The sequence below is a fragment of the Buceros rhinoceros genome, unplaced genomic scaffold, assembly GCF_000710305.1.
Source record: "Buceros rhinoceros silvestris isolate BGI_N320 unplaced genomic scaffold, ASM71030v1 scaffold9154, whole genome shotgun sequence".
NCBI lineage: Eukaryota > Metazoa > Chordata > Aves > Bucerotiformes > Bucerotidae > Buceros > Buceros rhinoceros.
The window spans coordinates 64,887-80,837 of record NW_010410049.1 but is presented as its reverse complement, the minus strand read 5'-3'; the positions used below and the strand labels follow the sequence as shown (position 1 = coordinate 80,837).

Here is a 15,951-nt window from a genome sequence, read left to right as displayed (position 1 = left end):
ACCGGCTGAACCCTCCTTGGCAGCTTTTAGAGATCCATCAAGAAAATAAGGGAAGGCCTTCAACCCATGAGTCACACCAGACTATCCCATCCCATCCCACCCCACCCCACCCGGGAGAGACACGAGGCGCTGAGGACGCTACGCACTGCAGCCAATGTGTAACTATATCGAAGCCTTCCTGCTCCTACAACTTCAGTACCGGGGAAGAAACCCACTGCCTTTCAAGCACACATCTGGATTGCGTTTGCGTTATTTGCAGCTCTGCTGCCCCAGATGGACAGATGCCTGAAACCAGCAGTGGGGTTGTCTGGCGGCGCAAGCGCCGCAGAGTCAGCTGACTGCGCAAAACGAGCCAGGAGGCTGTAAAAAAAGGCACATTTTGCCCTGAATAGCAACGGTAGCTTCCCTAAAATTATTTTTGATGGGAGGTTAAAAAAAAACACACAGCTTTCTAAGCTCAAAGTACAGCACGGAGCGTTCAAAGCCAATCAGTAATCACGGCAGACGACTGAGTGATGGCAATCTACCAACAGTGAAATTCAATTTTAACTTTCCACACAAATCCTTTCAGGCTCCATATTTATATATTTAGTAATAAAAACCATATTCGTGGCCATTGTCAGCTGTGAAAGTTCTACAGTAATAACAGCACCACTAATGGAAACTGAAACTGGAACAACAGTGCCTGGATCAGTGGCTTCATCGCTGATGACTCTTCTAAAATGATCCTTTTTTTTTTTTTTTCGCAAAAGTCATTAGATTAAACTCCAGGGGAGCCCTACAGACAACCTGGGGATGTACCTGATAGAAAAAACATCCACGCTCAGAGCTGAGATTTGAAATCCAAGTGGTTCCATGATGATACATTATGACTGCTAATTAGTGCAATTTTGAGTCAGCGTACCTTCATTTTAAGGACTCAAAGCATGACTGACAAAATATTTTTATATTCAACTACAACTTTCAATTCCACATTGGATTAGTCTCAAGCAGAGATAGTTGTTTCTGATTAAAAAGAAAAAATAGCTCTGGCATCAGCAGAATGGATATACCACCAGACAACTTTATTTCTGTCATGTAGATCTGCTTGGGCATCACTCAGAAGCTTTAGGACACACAAGCAACCTGCGACCCCACTTCTGAGATCTTCTTCCCCAGATACATTGTGACTGAACATCATGCAAAGCCCAAGAACCGAGGCTTAATCTTGCAAAGTACCAGAATTATATTAAACTGAACTGTACCTATCAATGAGCTAAAATTATACTATTTTATGGGGGAAAATGTAGAGAAAGATCTTAACAGATATTCGTGTATTCTCTCTCATCACGAAAGCAAGTTCATGACTCATTACAAGGGATGAAGGATGATGCATTTGAAAACAAAATTATACTTTTAATTGAGAATTCAATTTTTTCCCATCAGCTCCAACTATCCAAACACACAGTTGTCTATCACCCCTGATGACTGCCAAGCCGTTCTTTAGGAGATGGGAGCTTTGTCAAAGTCTTTTTAGTTTTCTTTTTTCTTAACAAATCACTCAACTTTGTCTTCACAGGTTAAGAAGTAGCATCTCCATTCTGGCAGCTATCTTGAGCACCAAAATGAGTTGCTGTGGCAGATCAGGCTCTGCATGCACTACAAGTATTGAATTTTACATCAAATCCCCTTTAAGTGGATATAACACTACCACAATTTTAATTGAAGATTGACAGAACACTCTTGTTGCAATTCTGCCTGCTTCTGGTTTTGTTATTGGCTTTTTGTGATTCAGTTTCTGGTAATAACTATGACAATGCTGTTAAAAATCTCAGACTGGACAGCACTTTTCCCCAAACGTACCCCAAAATACTGTGGAAAATAGTGGGAAAGTTCTAAAAACAACTTGCAACACAAAATACGAGCTGAGGAGGAACTCTGTGTTCAGTGGAGGTATGAAACTTGTGGGTGCTCACAAAAAGCCTAACCAGCTGTGATAAGGGGAAGTATTTAGGCACACTTCAGTCAGGACTCAACACCAGGCACTGTGTCTCCAGCAGAAGAATTAACAGACCTGAACCTCAAATAAACCTCTTTAAAATGCAGATCTCTGAGAAAGGAATCGCCCCTAATACCTTCCCTTTGTCCCCAGGGCTCAGCCAGGCCCAGCAGCACCAACCTGGATGTGGTCTGGGATGGACCATCAGCAGGGAAAGGGGCAGGATTTGGTGAGTGATGTCTCAATCTCCCAAGAAACGTCCTGCAGGGAGAACTTGGCATATGTGGAGCTCAGCGATGGATAAACACGTCTAGCTGGCTGGGTCTTGTCAGAGAGCTGCCGTCTTGAGTTTTGGCGCTAAATTGCCAACCCAGTCCTGGCTTCACTATCTAATACATGTGTTCAGAAGTGTACTTAGTGTAAATAAATACAGACGAGGATAAAATATCTCGTGTCTGTGTCAATTCATTTCCCTCCCAACAAAGAAACAACTCACGCACGGAGTCCAAGCTGCCCTGTCACGGCTGTGCATCGCGGTTGTATAAAAGCATAATCAACACTGTATTTTAACCACATTGGAGTAAATTAGTTCCCCTCACTCCTCAAGAATCCGAGCTGCAGATGTTCTGTCTCCCCTACCAGAGTGAGGGATTTTAAAACTATCATAAACAAACACCGATAATTTAAAAGAACAATTTCATCTTAAAAGGGACCCATCACTCTTTTTTATGCCTGCGTAAATCAAACCTGGCTCCATCGATTTTGCTGAAAGTTTCCACAAAGACATGATGTGTATGGTAAGCTGAGGCAAAAGGGATTTCAACCCACCCAAAACCAGAAATCAAGAGTCCCACCCTCAGCATGCAGCTGTCTCCTAAATACATCCTGCTCTCGCTTTTACCGGTCTAACCCCAGGCAAACGTCACCAGGATCTGGTCTTTCGTTGTTCATGGCTTCAAGAGTCTGCCCGGAGCACTGAGACCAAAGCAAGCCCAGCTCTGAGATGAGACAGGTCAGCAAATCCCGGGGAGACTTGCGGCTCACCAACGCCACATTCAGTCAGAAATAACACGTGTGATGCTGCCCTTTGTTATCAGCAGAAGCTCCAATTGGGCCTTGTCACCAAAAGAGAAAAATCAGAAATTAAAATGACCTACACTTAGAAAATGTTGATGCTCTTGTTACACTTGCTGTACACACCCCAACACTAACCGTAACAGCCCTCAGCAGCCCTGCGGAGCGTTATCACACCTCTTGTTGCATGGCTTTGTTAGGTAGGAGTGAAAGGGGAAATAAGAATATTCACAGCTTCCCTGCAGTCCCCAAAATGTAAATATTTTTTTAAGTTCTTACAAGACAAACCTACAGTAAATTTGAAAAATGTGCCCCATAATATTTAAACTAAATCCTTCTCTTTAACCTAACAAACCTAACCTTACAACATGGCACTGAAGTGATCCATTCATTTCATTTCAAAATCTCTGTTTTCTCTTTGTTTGAGAACCAGAGACCAGCTGACAAACAGGATGGATAATATGGTCTCTCCACATTTTTCTGTGATTAAATCTAACGTGTTTCTACTGAAAACACTTAGACAACACTTGGAACACAGTGGGGTAAAGAAGTCTCGGGCCAGTTCTCAACCTCATTAAGATGGAGAAAACTGAAGTTCTAGAGTATTTATCAACCTGTTATTAAAAATAAAGAGAAAAGATAGTCCAGCCATTCTTGGTACAGGATCCCCGACTCTAAATATGTTCCCAGGAGCAACAAAAATGAAGGAAGTTATTCACTACAGCCACAGCGAGCAGGACGAGAGGCGATGGTGGGCAGCAGCAGGAGATCAGGCTCTAGACACCAGGCGATGGTGGGCAGCAGGAGGAGATCAGGCTCTAGACACCAGGCGATGGTGGGCAGCAGGAGGAGATCAGGCTCTAGACACCGTTAAGTGGAAGAGCAATTGAGCAGACAAGCCCCTCAAAGGGCAATTTAAGTCAGATCTTTCCTGCTACCTGCAGATTCCTCTGCAACACTGCAAGCACACAAGTGATACTCCAATCACTTTAACATTCTAGAGAAGCTCTTCAGTAGTTGCTATGTTCCACCTCAGGGATGAAGAGGACGGTTGTATTTTAGGATTTCTGCACTATTATTATTATGATAGTTATCTTCAGTTGGCATCTAGAGATATATTTCACAAACGTTTGTTGGAAAAAACAAAAAACCAAAGTGCACAAACACAACGTAATTATTGTCACGCATGGGCAGCAATGAGTCTAACGTGATCTATAATACTCCTACTGATTCTATGTCCCTAGCAAAAAAAACATTAAATAAAACATATCAGAGAGGTTCCCCACATATCTCAACCTCAGGAATGCAGCTTTTCTAGTCATAAAGACTGGAGAGCAAGCATCCGTGTTAGCACAGCTAATTGAAGTGTAAGAAAAACCTCTTTTCTATCTGACTTGCGAAGCTGATAACACATAAGTTATAACTTGCATAAGAAATGATCAACTCTGTCCTTCAAGAAAGGAGCGCACTTCTAACACGACTTACTGTAAACACATGGCAGGGTATAGCAGCTTCTAATCAGAGGCAGCTCCATAATGGACTTGTTGAGCGGTGACATTTCCTACAACACTTGGCACACGCTGAATAATGAAGCTGTTGTGGTTAAACCAGATAAGATTCAATACTAATACAGGGAACAAAGTCTGGGGATTTTGACTGCATTAAGCCAAAATTTAAAAACATGAACCTGAAACGTTTGACAGACGTGGGAAGAAGAGCTGCCAAGAGAACACTGAACCAACCTGGGGAAAGGATCTTGGGCTTTGAGCTTTAGCTGTGCTTGTTTGTGCAGTGTAAGGGGGGAAACTCACTTTAACATCACCTTTGAAGAAAATAATTCATCACTAGTTGGTTAAAAAAGAAAAGAGTCAACGGTTACAACTGATGTCCAAGAGGCCTGTTCATATCGGACACAAAGATGGAGGGATTAGTGTACAATAGCTTGGTTCCCTCCAGCTCACGGGGCTCTACCCCCTGGCGAGGAGCTGACATGAGAGGATAAGACAACTCCATTAGGAGCCCGTATCACTTCTCCGCAGCGTTCCCCACAAGCAGATGGAGCAGCTATTTAGCCAAATGCACCGTGACTCCTGGTTTATACATGAGCATCTGGGATGTTTCCTAACGTGGGGCAACGTACAATGTCCTCCGATTTATCAACTGTCCCACGTGCAATTAGGGACTCAGACAAATAATTTGGCGGTAAAGGCCCCTCGGCTGAACTGAGCAGCAGCAAGGCGTGAGGGGTCAAGTGTTTCCGCAGGATTTATATTTACCAAACGGCGCTGCCTGCAAAGGAATGTCTGCGTTGAGCTGCGCCAGAGCGAGGTCCGGGCAGGAGGAGCGAGCTGAGGCGCTGGCTGGATAACCAGCAATTCCTTCGTTTCAACTGAAACGAATGCGAATGTAATGTTAGAGTTATTAAAACAACCCTCTTTATTGCCCTAAGAAACAAAATAGATACGTAGTTAGAGCCATATAATTTCCTGCTAATACACATTTTGATCTGAGGATAATGTGCAGTATCACCATTTTTCTGTGCATTCCACAAAAGGAGTCTAATACCTTCGAACCATTTAATCAACATCCAATGCAGGCAGTGAATAGATAATTGAAATATAAGCACCATCATCCGTATCGCCTTCGGGAAAACGACACAGTGAGCATTATATCATCCCATTAGCCCACCCTTTGATGTGGGTTTTATTCTCATTAAACTATGTTTTAGCCTCAAGGTTTCTTTCCTCCCCCCACACCTCTCCATGATGTGGCTGTGCCAGAAAAAAAAAAAAAATACCCTGCTGTCAAAAGGCACGAACTACGTTTCTACAAGCAATTGTACATGTCAAAAATATAAAGCTGCCTTTTTAATTTCTTGTTTACCAAACACGGTCACTGACAGCTTCGGGAAAACGCAGCGTGGAAAAAAGCAAGGAAGCAGGAGGGTGGTGGTACGGAAGGAATGCGTTTACTTGTTTTCAAATAATAAAGCCTGAATACAAGCAGGATAAAAAAAAATGCTTGAAAAGGCTGCTGTGGTGGTGTCTGCTTTGAATCGTGCCCTGTTTAAACAAGAGGAAAGCCTCCCACTGAAAAAAGAAACATTTTTATCATTCAAAAAGATCTCAGGGCAGTCCCTTTAAAATGAGGTATTTTCTAAACAAAATATTGGAATGTTTCCCTGCAGGGAACAAGCATCTGATCTCTTCAAAATGATTATTCTTGAACTGTCGATTTATGGAGGTTTTGTTCTATTTGTTTTAACTTAAGTAGAAAGAAACCTGTCTGAAATGACCACCCAAGGGAGCAGCGCAGTCAGCTAAGCAGAGGCTGATCTTTAAATGGGAACCGAAGAGGTACTGAACCCCCGGGGGAGGTTTTAAACTGCTGCCTTAACCCAGGGCTGCCCAAACGCTTAGTGCAGGTTTCTGCGTAAGCCGAGGACATGGATTTCCTCCTGCTTACATCAGTGTAGCTCCACCAACATCAGTAGAAATGCTCCTGATCTACATCAGTGTTAGCAAGCACAGAATCAAGCTAATTACACTGAGGTATCAACAGCGATTACCGAGGATTTGGTTTTTTTAAATGCACACACGGTTCTTCAGCACTGCTTTGGTCACGCCTGTAACAGCAGGTCTGCCACAGGCAAACCCAGCCTTACATCAAACCACTCCTGAGTCACAACAGGGGGTTGAATAAATCGGGAAGTTTGACACGGTGCAATTTTCCAGCAGCTTATGAACGTCCAACATAACTATTTGCAATCATAACTACGATTCATAAATCGAAGCCATCAGTGAAAAACATTACTGCTTAGGAGCAATTTGGGGTCCGTTCTTTGAGAGTTTGGCAGATAGTTTAAACCAATCGAAGTCAATGCTCCACTCAGGAAATGTCAGCAAGTAGGAAAAGTCTCCATCAAACACAATAACCATCAACCATGGCCATAAGAAGTGGTAAAATCACAGACAGAACACAGCTCCCCTACAGAACACGGCTCCTCGTGCAGTGCTCAGTGAGGAGGTTCACGAGGCTCAGGAAAAATCATTCACCAAACAGCATGAAGAAAGATTTCTTTTGAGGTATCCAAGGCACCAGCCATGTTGTGCTTTCTTCTGCCAAGTTAATAGACCTGTTGTTGTAATTAAACCTGTAATAGACCTGTAGAATGTAATTAAATTCCATGGAATATCATTCTTATATTGAAGGGTTTTGAGACAAGGCTGGATACAGCCTGCAGCAGCCAGATGTGACCTCAGAGCTGTCCCTGCTGTGAGTAGGAGGTTGGTCTGCAGCTCTCCTGAGGTCCCTTCCAGCCCGAACCACCCTCTGATGCTGCCTGTACAATGCTCCGCGGCCGGGTGCCGTGAACCTTGGAAGTAAAGCGAGGGAGAAATCCCAGCCCTGCTCCCAGGCAGACACGGCAGCCACTGCTAAGGCCAAAGCAAAGGACAGCTCAGAAAACAGTTGCAAGTAGCAAAATACTGGAGGAGCAGAACTGGAAGGTGTCTACATGGTCGGTCATGAATGAGTTATTTAGAACATGCTATTTGATGACTTTTTCTTTTTTAAAGCTGAAAAACTATTCCTGTACTACTATGAAGTGTTTTATGAGCGCACAGTGGATCCAGCAGCACTGTAAGTTCATAAAAACAGCCGCTTTCTAACACGAGTGTGAGCAGTTCTCTGTAAAGGGCAATCAAAACTGCCACTTTGTACAATATAATGGAGCAGGACACTTGTCATCCTCGAGACTAAGCTCACTCAGCTACTGCAGCTAATACTAGAGATTTATTTCAATTAATCTGCAGGAAAATTAAATCCATTACCTTAAACAGCAAGGGAATAAATCACACCCAACAGGAAACCTGGAAAAGCTGCTGCCGTTTCCGTCAACTCAAAGGTTGCGTGAGCACGTGCAATTTCTCCTCGTCAGTGACACAAAACCAATTCATAGGAGGAAAAATAGGATCAGCTGCTGTTGTAATGCAGAAGACAAACACGCTCAATGAGTTTAACACCGCAGCCGAAGTATGAAGAACATCTCAAGCTGTTTGTATTTCCAAACAAGCCTTGAGGGGTCACAGGAGGAAGGGGGCCGTGTGGGCAGGCTGGGATGATGGATGGCGTTTAGCAGCATGCTGTGTTCGGGTCTGCTCTTGTTAGTTTTGCAACAGGATGTCTCTGATTACTCTCTGAATAGAGAATAAGGATGGTTACGTCTCATTGCTCAAAGGGAACATTTCTTTCAGAGCCTTACAAACTAAAGAGGACACTGCAAAGCAAGCGGTCAGTGGACTATCAGGTGCTGTTTGTCACAAATCTAGCAACAGTGTTGGAAGATTCCCCAGGGGCATGAGCGGTGGGCTTGGGGCTGGCAAATGAGGTCTCTGTACTGTTGTGCCTACATAGAGCAGACCCCAGCTCTGCAGTCCGTCTGTCTCATTGTCCGTACAATTTCGTCCAGGCCAAACAACATCAAATACAGCAGGGGCACACTGAGCCTCTAACTGACTATTTCAACCATCAAGCTGATGCAATACGGAGAGGACTTCATGAAGGACGGAGAACAACTGTTTTTCCAAATCCAGAGATCTTTAGAGAACTGGCTTCTGGCTCACAGGGTGCTGCCTGGAGAGATGGTCAGGCCAAAGCTGCCCAACTTCAACACTTCTTGAGTGTCGCCACTAAGATAATGACACTGTCCCCAGCCAGACCTCAGGGGCCACAACATTCCCAGTCCACAGCACAGCCCTGGCCACAGGACATTTCTTTGAAAGCTACTGAGGTTCCTCACTGCTGCCAAAGGAAACTGCAAGTCCTTGGCAACTTGTGGGAAAGACTGAGACATGGGGACTTGGGAACCACATGAACGTGCATGCAGGGCCGAAGCTGAAGCGGAGACCACAGTGAAACACACAGGAATAATTTGTCTACAACAGTGTAACATTTCCTAGTGAGCCAACTCCATGAATAGCTAACAGAGACGCCAGCTCATGCAGGGACTGGATGACCCAGCAACACCAAGGACCTCTCACTGTGAGTTACCAGTTTGATTCTGGCCCAGGCTCAAAGCATCTAAGAACTGTCTTTGGATTCCACAATCTCTACAAAAAATGTTACTGGTCTCGGTGTAGTTTCTCAGTGGGCAGAAGTTCACATTAAAGCCACCATCGAAAGCCTTTCCAAGGAAGTGCAGTGAGTCAACGCTACGGAGAGTTAACAAACTTCTCACTCTTCAAAAGGGATCTGAAGCTCAGGACCGGACCGTGCAAAAACCACTACCCCTACTGACCGGTTCTGTGACAAGGACTACGGAAAATAAATAAAAAGGAAGGAAAGAAAGAAAAAAAGAAGGGCAATCACAATATATTTACAAACAATGCAAATGAAGATGGGTCATAAACCGATGCCTCAATTGCACTGGGTATCACAGATATCGTAACTCAGCAGAATTTAAAAAGTAGCAAACATTTCACGATATAAAGCAGCTAAAGAGAAGAAAATGTCAAAACTCCAGTGTCAAACTAATTTTGGGCCAGAACTCTGTACATACCCCACGCTCCCTGGGTTCCTTCCCACGACACCAGCCTCTTACATACAATTTATCCATCTCTGTCTCGGCTGCTTTGGACTAGTTTTCACATAACCATTTAAGAGGTTTATTTAACTAGCCAGGAAGAAAAGAGTTCAAGGAACACAGGGGAACACATGGCAAAATGTAACACGGCTAGATCACTTGCACTGGATTATTCTCCTCTGGCACACCGCAGAGAAATACCTCCAGACAAGGTCTGTGTGTTCGACGGTCTATGGGGAGTGAGATCGACATTATTCAAGGTAAATGACACTTTAAAGAACTTGAAATTAGCTGTTGACAGTCAGGTAGATAGATTGATGAGTGATTACACCAAGTCCCCAATATTACCATTTTGCGGTGAAAGCAAATATAAAGCAGGGGGAAGTAAGAAAATCCCTTAAATATGGTTTTGCCAATCTGTGGTGCATTCAGATGATAGTGAAGTTTGTTTAAGGACACTGGGAACTTAAAAACCAAATTGCTTTCTCTGAATCCAGAGTTGACAGGCAGTTTCCTAGCTATATTTTTGACTCCAGAAACGCAGCACGCCATGCTAGTAGACTGTGACTAAAAAAAAAAGTAATAACCCGCTCCCCCGTCATCTCTCTTCCCAACAAGTGTTCCTTCTTCCAGGGCTGGAGGAGGAAGCGCCGCTCCCCTGAACTGCACAGTTAAGGCTGACTTACTGCGTGTACCACAGATGCCCTCACTGCAGTGGTCCCTAAAACATGTTTTTAAATAAAATTAACTCAACTCAGGAATCGGTAATTAGCACCATCTTCAAGAACAAATTGGAACAAGTTTATTGAAGGGCTCTAACTATTTACAACGAGAGTGAATTTAGCCCCGAGGTTCACTTTACTATTTTGTCTCAATTTTCTTGTAATTTCATCCATCACATTTTTTTCAGTTCTCCAAAGGTGATGGATAAAACACAGAAATAAATAGGACCAACTGTTCGCAGAAGCCTAAGGGAAAACCTAATTTTGGTATAAAAAAGTCCTTGGCACAAATCATGGAAATGCAATACTAAAATTGTTTGTTGAATCATTTATGAATTTGGCCTTCAGTTTCAGTTTGCAAATAAGTTGGAGGTTTTTGTTGATGTTCTTTTTCACTTTGCTTTTTTAGCTGGAAAACGGCCTTTCAGAAACTGAACTGAATCCAGAAAACAAAGTGAATGAAGGAATTTACTTTTTTTTTTTTTTAAGCAAATCCCTATGCTAATACAGGGCTTTTCTGGGGGTGCAGGGAGGGATTTACTCATGGATGACAATAAACTAAATGATGACAAAACTTTTCTTTATTTTCCTAACATGCCACCGTTAAAATTTTTCACCCTAGCTTTATGCTAAACGTGTAGAAAAAGCATAGACCACATGGTGCCTTACAAAACCACTAAACAAATGAGCTGCAGATACCTCTGCTGGGAGATTCAAACAAATATTCATGAGCTACCAGATCGCTGTGACTACTAAAACCAATATACACTATTGTGTAGGTTCTTAGATACAGAACTTTAAAGATCTGCTGTTACAAGCTAATGCAAAAGTTCGGAGGATCACAACCACGCATGGTCATCACACGTGAAGAAATGCACCGTGTGAGGGGAAATCCTGCTGTCTTGAGAAATGTGGTATTTCAGAGGACAGCTGATTACCCAAACTCCTCATGTGAAAGCTAGAAACACAAAGAAGCATCAAAGAACAGAGAGGTGCATTTCTTTCTTCAGTCTTTGGTCTGAAATAGCTATTTTTCCTCATCTGAAGAGAGAGAAGCTTGGCGATAGATAAAAGGAAGGTGCAGACTCACTTCTCCTTCGCGGGAGCAGGTGTGCGCTGTCTTACCTGATCTGTCCTCGCACCAGTGGTCTGTTTTTTGTCCTGTTCATGTTTGAGTCAAATGGAACCTCAAAGAACTGCAATACAAAACAAAAAAAAAAAAAAAGGGAAGAATGAAAATGAAAGGATGCCGGAGAGCGTGCCATGCGTGGAACGGCCTGTCTGCATCTGCAGCTGCTTTCATCTCCAGTTGTGAAGGTTCAGAAACACAACAAAAATGGCAAACTCCTTTCACGGAGCTGTGATAACCTGTGTTAATGCTTTTGGCATCCCCTTAGAAAGAAAATCACCTGGAGAACAAAAATAGTTTGCGCAAGGACCTGGAAGTTAATTCTTTGAAGTAGAGTTTGATTCCGAGGTTGTTCTCGACAGGTTTGACGCAGTTTTATAGGTGTGCATTTACATATAAACATACAGCCCTGCCCCCAGTTCTGATTTAACACAAACAGCCCTTGTAAATGTTGTGCTTCTGGTATTTAAAAGACAAACACTAAAGTTTTTTCAAGATCATCTAACTTCTGAGAACCTATAACCCACCCCAAAATCAATCAACTCATGTAAAACGCTACTGAAACGCTACTGAGCATCTCGTCCTAGCAGCGGGGAATGAGCACACCATATGGTGTTGTTTAATGTCACAACCCAATGTGACTTCAAACATCGCCTATGGGGAAATTCAGGCAGCACTATCTTCACACCAGCAATTCCCGCAGGCTTTGGTACGATCCCTTTTACACAGAAAGTCACCGGAAAAGCTGGATGCACTTTGCCATACAGCAAACTGTGAAGCCATTTAGTTTTACATGTGCAAAATAATAAGGAAATAATAAGTGTATATTTACTTACAGGATGTATTTAAAGAAAGAATATTTTCTACTGACGTTATGTCTGAGGTTTTGGGGTAGGTTCCCAATTCTGGTGAACATGTAGGAAAAGTACCATAAGAAATCATACGTTCAACCAACCAGACTGACAGGGTGCTCAGGACAGTCAAACTGCAGACAGAGCTACTATTTGACAAACAGCTGCATGGCTATTCCAGCAAGCTGAGGTAACCTTTTACACACCAAAAGACAAAATTAACAAACATCATCATTTTGACGGGGCCACATTAGCGGTCTGGCTACTCACTGGGACTGCACTCCTGGGAATGCCAGTGGACAGGGCCGGTGGGAGCAGCAGGGACCCAGGCAGAACCCTACCGGGGCACAGCAGGGTAAGACGCTCCATTTAGAGACGCTGGGAGATAACAGGCACCACCTCTCCCATCTGTTACTTTCAAGGAACGACCGTGCAACAGTCTGGGAACCTCTGCTGTTCCTCCTACATATAGTGGGCAGGAATGGATTGCCGGGGAATCATCCTGCCTAACACGGCCCACGATATTCTCCACTCCTGGTGATGTTTTTAACCTCAGGTTGAATGATCCTGGCCCAGGCTGCCCAGGGCAGTGGTGGAGTCCCCATCCCTAGGGATGTTTAACCACCTCAAGTGGTGCTGAGAGACAAGGCTTAGTGGTGACCTAGCAGTGCTGGGGGAACGCAACAATCTTAAAGGTCTTTTCCAACCTAAACCATTCAGTGATTCTGTAATCTTCCCAGTGGATTTAACCATACCTGGGAATAAGGTCACAAGAAAGTCCTGCATGTGTACAAGTGAGAGGGAACACGTGCATGTGCTCAAGCCACTTGCTAAAGCTATCCTGCTTAAACAAAACTTGCTAACAGCAGGCTCCAAAGCTAAGAAATTTGGCAGCAGGCATCATCTTCACATTCCGTCACGCTTGTGAAACTGTCCAAACCTGGGAAAGAACGAGACTCAGGTGGGTGGGAGGGAAGAGGGAGAAAAAGGTTGAGGAAGCAGTAGTAGAGCCAGCAAGGGGGACTCTGGCTGGGGGGCTCCAAACTGGCACTGCCTCCCCCAGGCAGCAGCTATGAAACCCCTTGGAGCAGCAGCTGCCTTGTCCCCCTCCAGGGGCTGGCCAACACGAGTTAACAGATAATTTCTGTGGGTAACTCAGCTGAAGCCTGTGCTGCATACTGAAGTACTGGGTTTACCCGTGATGGATGTAAAAAACACCAGGGAGGGGTCCTGCAGTTGTCAAATTGCATTGAAGGTTGCAGATTAAATGCTCAAAAGTTAAGAAATATAAAAACATGGGAATTGAAATCATCATCACAGCTTTTAATTACTGGTTCACATCCAATTCACTAATATTTCTCGCCTCCACCTGTGTGATGGAGCTGGCTGGGGCCATGCAGCCTGCAGACAGTTTGCTCACCAGAAGACTCCAACTGGAGCAGTTGGCTGGAGCACCCGACCCATTTCCAGTTCCTACCGACTCTCGAAGCTTCCCAGGTTTATTATCGATATTCCTGAACCTCAGGCTGCTCAGCCAAGAGTTACTCAGGTGAGAGAGGAAGTGACAAGGAGGGTTGGTTTACATATTTTTCACTTTCTAGAGTGTTCTGGTACAGTACTAGGAAACTCTTATCTATTTTTAGATAGGCACCGAATAGGTTATTTCTCATCCTTGGTTTGATACTCCTGATCTGCAACAGTCAGTTCCAGCTCTAACTGCAGCTGGTGGAGACCCTGGTTTAGAAGAAGAGCTCAGAGGAGTCTACAAGCCCCAGCACGTGGACCCCCAGCAGCTCACTTCGGCGGGACAGGCCAGACCTTCACAGCTGTAACGCTGCCCTTGAAGTGCTGGACGGTTCACAAAGCACCTCCATAGGAAACCACGACGAGTACCTTCAGAGAAGGGAAAGCACCGTTCAGATCTGAGAGCAGTGATTGCTTCTGACAGCTCAGCATTTTGCTAATGGTTTGTTTCACTGTTACATTTCAGAGACAATTATGGTAAATGAAAGAAAAAATGTCATTTGATATCAGACTGGTAGAGCAATACAAGGGAAAATTCTACAGAGCTGAAGTCTTGCTCCTGATTTTGGGCTATGCTCAATTTTGCTGTTTTTCTAAAAAGACTCAGTTTTTACTTATATTTGCAGTCTGACTGCTCTGAGCTTACTTCCAGTTTACACTTGTGCAAGTGAGGAATTCCGGCTCATTTGGGAGTATTTCAGCTTGCAGAAAGCAAAATATGAGCAGCGGATAAAATCAAAATAAGGCACAAGTTTTATACTCAATGTGTCTCAAACGTGAAATGACTGAAATGAACAGTTGGACACTCAACACTCGAAAGAATTTAAACTTACGCAGTTGAATTATCAGTATAACTGGACAACACCATAATCACTCTATGAAGCATTTCCATATATTTCATACAGGAGTGAACCCCTGAACGGAAGACAAATTCTGAACAAGAGACTTCTCTGCTGAGTTAGTTAAAAATGTCAGTGTCTGTTGTGCACAGACACGGCTGCTCCCGAAAATAAGATTACTGCATGACTTTCGCTTTTTAAAATCTGACAATCTGAATAATCTGTTACTGTCAACTGTACGCACGAAACTACATATCTAATTGAACCACAGTTAAGAAAACCCCTTTTATTTGCACTGCCCTGGATTCTTTCACTGAGCTAGTTGCTATTACATGTCAGCAACATATCATCTATCAAACTTTTCCCATTTTGCTCCCAGATGTTCAGCAAAATTCTCTCCCCACTTGAAATTATTTTCCCCTGATATTTTAAAAAAATGAAAAAAAAAAGTGCCTCTCAAATATCATTCTACAGGAATGAAAGAGTGAACACATTATCTCATGCCAGGCCAACCGAGAACTGCCTGGTTTAGCAAACAGCAAATTCAGTACGATGAATCCTGGATAAATAAATACTTTAGAAGCACTCAAGAGGCTCTTTCCTCAGGAAGTCTGAATGCATTGGTTCAGCTGGACAAGGCGGAATATTATCTGCCCTGGGTATTTGGGAAGCCAGCCATCAAAAGGACAGACAGAGGATTAAACCTACAGCATCTGAAAATCTCTGAGTGACTAAACTTGGCAGCAGCGTTCAAGCCCCTAACCTAAATTTTAATCAGTATGCATGAACATTTAAAACATGATGATGGAAAAAAATAAATCAGGCCAGCCAGTACTTTGTGGTTTATTTCTCTGGCAGCCTCATCAGACTCTTGGTGTAGATCTCATCTAGTTAATACACAGTAATTATATTGCGAACATTTAACAATTCTTAGATTAGCTGTCACATTACTGCTTATAGCTGCTTACACAGCGGGGCGAGTTTTCTTCAGCTTCCTCATATTGGTTTCCACTTTGTTTTTCAGTGAAACATTAAAGAACATTTCATTTCTTCAAGCTACGTCCTGGAAAGAGCAGGGAGTGCAGAGGGTAGAGCTAATCATTCAGACCTTGGGAGGACACAGATTAACAATTTTATTTGGACAAAGCCATAGCATCATCCTGCAGACGCTGCGCTGGCACTTCAAGGACTAAGACAATACAGAAAGAGCACGAGGGTGTCCTGTGCCTTTCCAGGATGCCCCCTCACTCT

The 15,951-nt window shown here is 43.5% G+C and overlaps 1 protein-coding gene across 1 annotated transcript in view; it reads right to left on the bottom strand.

Moving 5' to 3' along the window:
• The window catches only part of LOC104492852 (protoheme IX farnesyltransferase, mitochondrial), a gene marked incomplete at its 5' end in the record, with an annotated part of 99,922 nt that overhangs the window by 19,349 nt on the left and 64,622 nt on the right, over positions 1-15,951 (bottom strand). Inside the window, one exon of the mRNA XM_010135455.1 lies at positions 11,483-11,553. Coding sequence (XP_010133757.1) covers positions 11,483-11,553 — 71 coding nt within the window. The remainder of the gene's footprint in view (positions 1-11,482; positions 11,554-15,951) is intronic.